Source organism: Zingiber officinale, chromosome 4B (assembly GCF_018446385.1).
Source record: "Zingiber officinale cultivar Zhangliang chromosome 4B, Zo_v1.1, whole genome shotgun sequence".
NCBI classification, from domain to species: Eukaryota; Viridiplantae; Streptophyta; class Magnoliopsida; order Zingiberales; family Zingiberaceae; genus Zingiber; species Zingiber officinale.
Window position 1 is genome coordinate 12176641 of NC_055993.1, and position 10410 is coordinate 12187050.

Here is a 10410-nt window from a genome sequence, read left to right on the forward strand (position 1 = left end):
TATTTGTTGATCCTTTGAAAGGAGTAGAAATTCAATTTGAACAATAAAAACTAGTAGGTCTATTGATCACAACCAAACATAGAAGGAATGATGCAAATATATATCTTTTGCTAAATGGTAGATTAATATTACATTTGAAATCCAAAACATTTTGCTCTGGTCTCTTTTCAATATGAATGACAAACGAAGAGTCTGAATGATATGTTCTCAGCAATCATGCAATATAGAAATTAATTTTTTATGTGCAAGATAGAGATAAATTAGTTTATTCAATTGATCATTTAGAAGAAATGGGAAATTGTATAATTGCTTTGAAGAAATTTTCCAAAGCTAAGGTGAATCAATGGATGATTTGTGTCAAAGAGAGTAGAATGATTCTTCTTGCAGCTCCAACAAGAATAAGCCTCAATCCCAATTTGCACTTGCAAGCTTTTGTGGCGCTCCAAAAAATTTTGTTTGCAAAGTGAAGATAGTTTTAAATTATGCATACTGGATTAACTGCCACAACTATGCAGAGTGCCAATCAGGCTACCTGAAAACTGTATCATTGCAATCTTTCTGAAATCAGTGTGCCATGTCTTGCTTCTCTCACCAGTCGTTTCAGACTGAATTGTAACTCCAGATCTTCCAACACATGTTATAGTAAGCAATTTGTCTTGCTTCTCAACTTAAGAGCCAATTGAGAAATATATTGAATGTATAAAGAAGATAAGTCCTATATTTTTGAGATCAATGATTCATTCACTGACCAAGAAAATACATACAAGGACTCACATACCTGATTCTGCAAAAGGAGAAAAGAAACTTGCAGTGAAAAACTAACAGATTATATGAAGATGATTATGAGAATTGACATACCAGTTCAAGGGGTCCAAATGTAGAAGAAAGCAAATGTAAACAGCACCACAAAAATCACAGCTTCACCAGTACAATTTAAGAAAGCAAACAAAGGTGTTTGACAGAACTGTAAGGTTATATATGGAAAAAGGATTCAGAAGACAGATGAATTGCTTTACTCAATTAGGAGTAATTTGTGCTTCATAGGCGTAGTGATCCTTGGTGTAGAATATATACTCGTTATCAGAAGATGCTAAGACTTTGATCCAAGGAATTTGCTTAATGATGTTCCAATTCTCATTGCCCTGGAGACAACTCTTCAGCAGTTGCAAATTGCTCTGCATCTCAAACTTCCTCAAACTCCTGTGGGTGCTAGCTGTGTTGTTATGCTGCTCAATCAAACCTGGCAACCACTTGTGGGAGTTGATCTGTTGCCTCTGAACATATCAATACCAAATGCAACTTATATGTAGCTTATACTCGTTAATGAGTCACTTCTTAAACCTTAATATATTAATATGGTAGGATGATGAATCACAAAACCTAATAGTAAAATAGTAGCAATAATAATAGAAAATTAAACTTGAAGGTTGCAGAAAAATGGAATACACTTGTTGCCTTAAGAATGTTGTAGAACGAGTGTTGGATGAAAACATGAAGGATTTTTGAAGCTCTAATCAAACAATATTTGAGTTCCTTTTATAGTTATTGATATCCATACAATTGTTATTGTTTATCAGTCAATTGGTTTGGTAGTTTTGTTCATTATCCATAATGAATTTTATTTGATTTTTTACAAGTTCTAATTGATTGTTTGTTGATTATCCGTCTACTACTTTCACTAGTCAATTGATTACTGCATATCAATAGTCTCACCCATGATATATAGTTTATTTTGTGTGAATCTAGATGTATTCAGTCACTGACTATAAAATCAAGATTCAGTCATCTATCCTGCCCAGCATTAACCGTGATTTACTCCCTCTGGAATCTTGTGGGGCTGGGGCCAGGGGGCCGCTAGGGTGGCGGTTCCACCTTTTGCCAAGATTGAGTCGGTGGCCACCATGACAATAGTGTAGTGGTAAGGCGTCTTCTTAGTTTTTCAGGGAAGTAAATTTGTCTCTTGAGAACTAACTGTACGTGCTACGCCCTGGGGTACCTTCTCAGTTTTGCATCTAAGGATCGAGTCTTAGTTTTAGCGAATTAACTGATAAATTTCTCTTAATGAATTGTCGACCTATAAATGTTGGACTAATAGACCGTCCGTTGCGAGTGTTTCCCGATTTACTCTAGTGGCTAATGAGAAACTTCTATGGACCGTGTCGGTCACCCCTAGGATTAGTCGACATAAGCTGGTTATTTGATGCCAACTAAAAAAATAAAATAATAATATTAAATAATAATAATTAATTAAAAAAATATTGAGCTAGTGAGAAATTTTTGTGGAGTCAAATCGCTTCCGGATTAGTTGGTATAAGTTGGATATCTAATACCAACTAATAGAAAGATTGAATCTTATGAATTACGATTTTACGGTCCTCATTGTTTAAACACATCATTTATTTGACTGTATCATTATAAATCAACTATTAGTCAACTGATATTGGGTTTATCGTAACAGTCTTATCCTCTAACATAATCTTTTGTTGATCTTATCATCATCAGTTGATTAATTCAAATTTCTATTTGCACTTCTGGGATTAAATATCATGTCGACCTCGATTCACTTCTTTTGTCAACTTATTGATGTTTTATGTAACACCAGTAATGCTAATACCAAGATAAACTTGACATAGAAATTAGCCTAATATGAAACTACCTCTAAATTTTTATCAACTACATCAAAACTCGAACATCTTGCAAGATAAACTTGCACATGCATATTTGGCATAAAAATTAATTAGCGTAATATGAAACTAGCTTTAAACTTTTATCAATACGTCAAAACTAAGGTCTTGTTCAACCATTTGGTGTTTGATTGCATCAATAAATGACATATCTAGTAATAGATTACCTTTATCATGATCATTACCGTAATTGATATAGATAGTCTTTATGTTTGAAATTAGTATAATTCCAAGTCCATCTTGGAATTTCATCTTGAAGTTGAGCCTTTTGAAGTCTTTGATTTTGATGAACTTGCTTCAACTTCTTCTCCCTCTAGCTTGTTGCCCTTTCCGGCGATGATTCCGATGAAGAGTGCCCTCGCTCTATACCACTTGTTAGAGTCGATTTGTAGCTAGGGGGTGAATAGCTCGTCACGTTCGTTGTCTTGATGCTTCGTGATGATGTGCAGTGGAAAAGAACTCGAAGCAAACACTCACAACGCTAACAAGAGGATTTACTTGGTATCCACTTCAAGAAGAGGTGGCTAATCCAAGGATCCACACAGGACGTACTCTCCACTAAGAAAAACACTCATTCTCGGTAACTACTGGAGGTGGAGAAATCTCGTACAAACTCACACAAGCATACAACTCGAAACAAGAAGTAAATACAAGATAATACAAATGAAAAACCTTCTTGCTTAAACCCTTGTAGCTTGTAGATGCCTCTGGAGCCTTTGGAAAGTGCAACAACACTTCTCCTTCAAGCTCTTAGTCCGACGATGAGTCGTAGTGAAGAATCGTGTAAGCGCTGCGGAGAAGAAAGCTTGCCACAACTTTATACCCGTCGCTTCTAGGGCTCCTAATCGATTGGGAGTGCCATGTAAGATCCCAGCGATCTCATCCATCCAAAACCTGCATCCTGCGCAACGGTAATTTCCTAATCGATCGGCCAATCGATTGGGGAGGTTTGAATTGATCGGCTGATCAATTCAGCCTCCCTCGCGTCCACGCGCGAGAAACAACCCCCAATCGATCGCCTAATCGGTTGGCGTTGCCCAATCGATCAACCGATCAATTGGGTAGCATTATGTGCTTACGATTTCACTTCCTAATCTATCGGTTGATCGATTGGGCCAACCTTCTTCGCAGCACATCCTCAATCGATCGGCTAATCGATTGAACTACGGTTCAATTGATCGGTTGATCGATTGACCTCCCTTTGACTTGCTTAACTCAAGTCTAATGTTTCCAAACTCAACATCCGGTCAACCTTGACATGTTGGGACTACTCGTGCCTAGCATCCGATTAATCTTGATATGCTAGGACTTCTTCACCAAGTGTTCGGTCAATCCTTTGACTCACTTGAACTTTTCTCCTAAGTATCTGGTCAACCTTGACCCACTTGGACTTACCGTCTTGTGCCAAATGTCCGGTCCTCCATGACCCACTTGGACTTCCTTCCACCAGATGTTCGGTCACCCTTAACCCATCTGGATTTTCTTGTGCCAAGTATCTGGTCAATCCTTTGACCTACTTGGACTTCGCAACACTAGATGTCTGGTCAACCTTGACCCACATAGATTTCCACGTGTCTGGCTTCACTCACCAGGTCTTTCCTTCTGCCTAGTTTTACTCACTAGGACTTTCCATCTACCTGGCTTCACTCACCATGACTTTCCATCTGCACGGCTCCCCTCACCAGGACTTTCACCTAGCTTCACTCACTAGGGTTTTCACTTGGCTTCACTCACCAAAATTTTCTCACTACCCGGCTTCACTCACCGAGACTTTCACCTGCTTAGCTTCACTCACTAGGTCTTTCACCTGATTTCACTCACCAGGATTTCTCAACTGCCTGGCTTCACTCACCAGGACTTTCACCCGCCTAACCTCCAGTTAGGACTTTCTCAGTCAAATATATGGTCAACCTTTTGACCTACTTGACTCTTCTTCACATCTAACTAATCAGTCATTGACAAGAGGAGAATTGCATCAACAATCTCTCCAATCGAATGATTGCATCTGTAATCTTCATGTATTGTCAAACATCGAAACTTAAACATCAAGACTCAAGCTTGAGCCAACTCAAGCTTAGTCAACCAGGTCAACCTTGACCTAGAGATATTACACCAACACCCAGAGCGGGTTTAAGCGCCTGGACCAAAAAACTTATCTCTCGTCATGTTGTCGCAATCCGTTATGATGTGGATAAAGTTTCATTCACGTCCAGGTGCCCAGAATCTAGGCATCCTAATCAGGACTATAAATATAGCCCTGATCCCACTAGCTAAATATAACACTTGTAAATAATCTTCATTCTGTTTAGCTTCGTAATTTAGTGCTTTAACTGCTATAAAAGATTTCTCCGCTAGAAAGAGAATTGATACTGAGCTTTTAACGTCTTGGATTAGTAATCCTTTGATTGCAAATCAAGTAAATCTCTGTACCTCTTTCTTTTTATTAATTAGCTTCTTAACTTTTTGTTCAAGTGTTTATTTTAATCAAGTCCAAAGATCGAGAAAAGTATTTCTTGTTTTTATCGTGCAAGACAATTCATCCCCCTTTTTAGACCACAAGGGACCAACACTACGAGCCTACGACAACTTGCACTGGATGGCTGGAGCGCCAACGGCATGGTCGCACATGATGCTTTTCTCCCCATTCACGTTCCTCTACAGTTTCGTTGCGGAAGCATCACACGTGGATGTGGTCGTTTGTCGCAAGCTTGTTGCGAAGAGGGGAAGAAGACAAGGAGCAATGCATTGTCTTTGGGCAAAAAAAAGTCTTAATAATATTATTATTTTTGGTTTTTGTCAATGTGGGTGATTGCGCACACTAGCCCGTGTAAGCTCTGTTAATATCTTTCACGATTCGTCTCAGATTATATAAAGAAAGATAAATTAAATAATAATTTAACTTTTGGAACACTATCGTGGATCTGGTCGATGACGGCCCATTTATGTTGGACGATCCATCTTCATTTGGAGATCCAATTCTATTGAGAAGGCCATGGGCTTTCGTGAAGACTTGGACGGCCCATGTCGGTCTACTTGTAACGATGGAAGATCCAAAATCTTCGCCGTACAGGCGCGAATCTTAAGGAAACGATCAGACATATGCACGATAGCATTGGAGCAGCATCTCACCGCTACTTGTGCGAGGTCAGGCCTCAGGGATTCCCCTCTCATCCTCACGGAACCAGAATGGCTGCCGCTGCTTCATCGGCGATCCGCCCGGTCTCGTTTCTCCTCCCGCTGCTGCCTTCCAGTCTTACATCCACCTTGAGGTCCTTCCCAGGCCTCCTCCGCCCTCTTCCTCGACTATTGCCTCCGCCGAGAAGCCTCCGGAGTTCTCTCTGCCCACCGGGTCGATTCTCCCCCGTCGTCTTCGTTGCCGCCGCCCAATCCAATCTCTTCAAGGGTTCGTTTCTCGATCCACGCATTTCTTTATCTTCCCCTATTGTCCTCCTGATCCATCCGGATAAGAATTCGGCATTTTCTGCTTTGGATCGCTTTCATGTACAAAGTTTACGACTTTTCGAATTTATTAATAAAAAATCAAGTTCTTCTGCTCCTATATGAACAAGTATCCCATCCGGATAATCTTCCATGTTTGATTGCCTTCTGTTGCATCAGCCAAATTTTGTTTTCATTTACAATTGGAAGGTAATTGCTCGATATTAGCTTTTATATTAACTTTAGTTATCACACTTCCGGTGTCATATTATTTGGGATTTTATCATGTGTATGGCTCCTCGCCGTGCAAATCGCACGAAGAGGAGGCCGCCTCTTGAAATTGATCTCCTCCCCCTCTTTTCTCTTCCATTAATTTCCTTTCCTATCCTTTCCCTCTCTTTCCTATCAACTGAAGCACAGGCTAATGGTAACAAATGAACTGTAGAATTCTGCTATAGTGATGGCGCATAATTCATCTTAATCATGAATTACTTCTTCTATTATTTGAGAGAAAAACTATATACATACACCACCTTACTGTCTGCTCCTTGTTCTATGCCAGTGATTCAGACAGCTTGGAGAATTGGAAGAGATGTGACAGATGCAGGAGCTAATCTTGTGCCTGTAGGCTTTTCTCTACTGCCATCTTTCATTATGTCATTATGCCATTTGATTTATTAACCCAGCTAATCTTGTGTCTGCGGGTTTTACTCCGCTGTCATCTTTCATTATGTTATGCCATTCGACATTAGGACTTGTAATTTCAGGATGCAGTTCCTAGACCAGTAGCGAGGATTGGTGTTGCCATTGCTGCTATCAGTGTTGCACTTTTTGTTCTGAAGTCCTTCCTATCTACTGTTTTCTTTGTATTGGTATGTTTCCTTCATATTAGATCAATGGAAATGATTGGAGTAGATAACAATTTTCTAAATTGACTTGCTGACGATATGCTAACAGGCTGTGATGGGACTCGTATACTTTGGGTTTGTGGCTCTGAATGCAGACGAAGTCTCAAACAACAAGGAAAGCACTCCATCCAGCGAGGACCAATCGTTGGAAGAAGCAAGAAGGATAATGGAGAAGTACAAATAGACACAAGTTTTAGGGGATAACTTGTACTTTCTTCCTCTCTCTGTTGCATATAGATTAACGTAATTGTTCCATGAAAAACACATCATTCAAACACGATGCCTCTGGATTAAGTTTCACTATTTGAAGATGATGTTCTTATTATTATCTAAGCATCTATTTTGGCGAAATCAAATGCTGCTCTTTTCCAATTGTATTAGAGTCCATTCCTGTGGCTTCTACTCTGTGTTGCAGTGCAGATAAGAAGAAGACTTTATTATTCTCTGATTGAGATATTTCAGTTCATTACAAATCTAAACACTGTCATCATAAGTTAATTAATGCTGTATACACAAAAGCCCATAACTTTGAGCAAAACTTGGGCAAGACTGTGAGATTAATTGTACTGCAATGGTTGAAACTATAAGGAGAAAGGGGGGCAGGTTTGCATCGCAGATATCAGAGTGAAGATGTTGACTAATCATCAGCTTCGTGATGTCCTTCTTCTATAGCAGGCAATCATGTGTTTTGCTTTTGCGTGCTTGGTTTCTTCTCTCCAAACTCTGGCAATATCCTCAGCAATCTTCACGGCGTCCATGGATATCCCGGAGAGGCCTCTCCTGGTGAATCCCACAGCGTAAAGCCCTGAGCTTCCTTTCCACCCATTTGGAAATGGAGTCCGAGGAAATCCATCTGTGTCGAAGTCACTCCCCTGTCGATAAAACAGAGTAAGCAAGCAGCAAACAAAAAAGGTTTAACTTGAACACGACTCCAGAAGCTCGATCGATCGTTACCTGTAGCCATGAATTGACGTTGCTGCGATAACCAGTAGCGAGTATGATGGAATCGACGTCGAGGGTTGTTCCATCCACCAGCTCCACTTTACCATGCAGGAACCTTTTGATACCGGGAACCACTTTGATCTCGCCGCTCTTGATCTTTCCCAGCGCGCCGACGTCCAACACCGGCGTCTTCCCCTGGGTGTTCTTGAGCTCGAAAGGTCCGATGCAAGGTCGTTTCAATCCGAGTTTCTCGGTGTCTCCGAGTATCATCCTTGACAACGCGAGCATCACCTTATCCACCAGATTCAACGGCAGCCATTTCATCAAACCGACAGCGAGCTCGAAGGTCGACCTACCGAAGGTCTCCCTCGGCAACACGTGGACCTGTTTTTGTTGGATTTGAGATTGGATTTGATGGTGGAATTCGTTTTCATGTTGAAAGGTTTAATTTTGCTCACCGAATCGCGAACGACCATGGTGGGGAAGGCATTGTGGAGGCAGAGATCGAGGCAGACTTCCATGCCGGAGTTGCCACAGCCGATGACGAGCACCTTCTTTCTCCGGAAAGCGTCGCCGGACTTGTAGTCGCAGACATGCATCAGTTGATCGCTGAAGAATTCATGCATACCGGCGATCTCCGGCACCACGCAATCTGCATTCTCGCCGGTGGCCACGACCAGCCACTGGCAGAAGTACTCCACCTCTGTCTCCGTCCTCCGGCAGCGCAGCCGCCACATCCCGCAAGTGTCGTCGAACTTGGCGGACGCGACGGCGACGTTGAACTGCGGGTGCAGCTTGAAGTGGCGAGCGTAGGCCTCCAAGTAGGCGATGAACTGAGCCTTCGGAGGGTACTCTTGGAAGTCACGGGGGAAAGGGAGCTTCGGCAGCTGGCAAAACTGATTGGGGAGGTGGAGCTTCAACCGGTCGTACGTCCGGTGCTGCCACAGCGAGGCAATGCAGTCGGATTTCTCGAGGATGACGAAGGGCACGCCGTGGTCCCTCAGGCACGCGCCTACAGCCAGCCCCGACGGGCCTGCGCCGACGATCAGCGGCCCGTTCACCCACTTGCGTCGCCTCCTAAACAACTGCCGGTCGCCGCGCACCATCTCCGGAGATCTCAAAGAGCAGGATAAAGATCTGAGTAGGGAAAGTGAAAGAAACAGAGGGCACTATAAATAGAAGAACGTTAGGCTTCTCGTTCCAATCATAATATGCTACCATGGCAAAAGCTTTGAATTACATCCCTTAAGGATTTATCATCTATTCTGTTCGATCATGATTTAGAAACTGTACATGAAATTCTTGGATTGTTAAGGAAGGGAGATGACATGATTATCTCATCTGAGAAGATCATTTCTCCTTGAAAGCAAATTAATTACCAGGCTGAAAAATTCAAACCCACAATAAAATTTGGAGGCCTAACGTGACGTCGTGTGCCTTACATGTACAGTTCGTGACAGTGATGGTTTTCATCATCATTTATTCTGCTTTATGTATCACATTCAGAAACGTTCATAAAAGAATTCTTGCCTATCTCTCTGATTATTATTATTTCATTATATATCCAACTTTTCATGTTCGGAGATTGCGGAGTATGAATGGTGTGCTTATGGGCTTCTCACCATAGTCGATTCCCCATACTTGGATCAGGAATCATGATTGCTACGGTATATAATGATGGGTTCTGATAAAGTCGGATAATCAAAAATTAAGGAAATATATTAGTCAAAAGTTAAGAGGACATGATAGTTAGAAGTTAAGGAGACGTGATAGTTAGAAGCCAAGCAAAGAGAAAGTAGGATCGTGTGACGATGGCAGCAATAAGGTTCCCGGTCGGATTCTCACAGACCGAACCCCAGATCTGAGACACCTTGGTCTAGGACATGATAAGCAGTCAGGGTGATACCTGACCTGGATCTGACTGGTCGGATTCTCATGGCCCGATTACAACCAGGCCTGGTTCTCTTATAAAGATAACTCCCGGTCAGGCGACTCCCGGTCGGCTCTTGGATGATCTCTCCACAGCCCCCGACTCCCCAAGGTTTAGGCCAGGTGTTACACTCAACAGATCATCCTAAGTTGCCTTGTTTATATTCGGTCTGGACAGAAGGTCGGGACAGAAGGTGCTACACGACAACAAGGTCAAAAAATCGTAACCACCTCTCAGAAAATAGTTGCTGAGTGTCATGGAATATTCCAACAGTCCGCGAATGGAATCTTCTTTCAGTCTACAGGAGGATGTCACGTATCCTCTATTACTCGATAGGTCCTGACACCCGACATTCTCTGACATCGGTCAATCTCTATAGGTACGTGCTATCATATAAAAAGGGAGGTCCTCTTCCTTACATAGATATGTTCTCTCGCACATTCGTACTTATCTTTTATTTTTCTTTCTCTTTCGTACATTGTTCTTATAGGGAAAAAGTACCTGATTT

At 41.8% G+C, this 10410-nt stretch overlaps 2 protein-coding genes across 2 annotated transcripts; one reads left to right on the plus strand and one right to left on the minus strand.

The window, feature by feature from the left end:
* Window positions 1-5763: 5763 nt before the first annotated feature.
* On the plus strand, window positions 5764-7358 carry LOC121977401. The gene is made up of 4 exons (XM_042529980.1): window positions 5764-6087; window positions 6685-6746; window positions 6890-6994; window positions 7080-7358. Exons 1-4 carry the CDS (start codon window positions 5784-5786, stop codon window positions 7212-7214), a joined length of 606 nt encoding a protein of 201 aa, XP_042385914.1. The 5' UTR covers window positions 5764-5783; the 3' UTR covers window positions 7215-7358.
* A 316-nt stretch (window positions 7359-7674) lies between these two features.
* Window positions 7675-9086, minus strand: LOC121977402 (probable indole-3-pyruvate monooxygenase YUCCA9). The gene is made up of 3 exons (XM_042529981.1): window positions 8431-9086; window positions 7985-8356; window positions 7675-7902 (listed from the first exon to the last, which is right to left on the minus strand). Exons 1-3 carry the CDS (start codon window positions 9076-9078, stop codon window positions 7675-7677), a joined length of 1248 nt encoding a protein of 415 aa, XP_042385915.1. The 5' UTR covers window positions 9079-9086.
* Window positions 9087-10410: the final 1324 nt, after the last annotated feature.

What these genes read in the sequence shown, in the direction of transcription:
- LOC121977401 (XM_042529980.1), top strand. Translation starts at nt 5,784, where the DNA reads ATGCACGATAGCATTGGAGCAGCATCTCACCGCTACTTGTGCGAGGTC. An exon ending in CAGGAGCTAATCTTGTGCCT is followed by an intron (nt 6,747 to 6,889) that starts GTAGGCTTTTCT and finishes TTGTAATTTCAG; the next exon opens with GATGCAGTTCCTAGACCAGT. An exon ending in CTACTGTTTTCTTTGTATTG is followed by an intron (nt 6,995 to 7,079) that starts GTATGTTTCCTT and finishes ATATGCTAACAG; the next exon opens with GCTGTGATGGGACTCGTATA.
- LOC121977402 (XM_042529981.1), bottom strand. Translation starts at nt 9,078, where the DNA reads ATGGTGCGCGGCGACCGGCAGTTGTTTAGGAGGCGACGCAAGTGGGTG. An exon ending in CCATGGTCGTTCGCGATTCG is followed by an intron (nt 8,357 to 8,430) that starts GTGAGCAAAATT and finishes CAACAAAAACAG; the next exon opens with GTCCACGTGTTGCCGAGGGA. An exon ending in ACGTCAATTCATGGCTACAG is followed by an intron (nt 7,903 to 7,984) that starts GTAACGATCGAT and finishes TTTTATCGACAG; the next exon opens with GGGAGTGACTTCGACACAGA.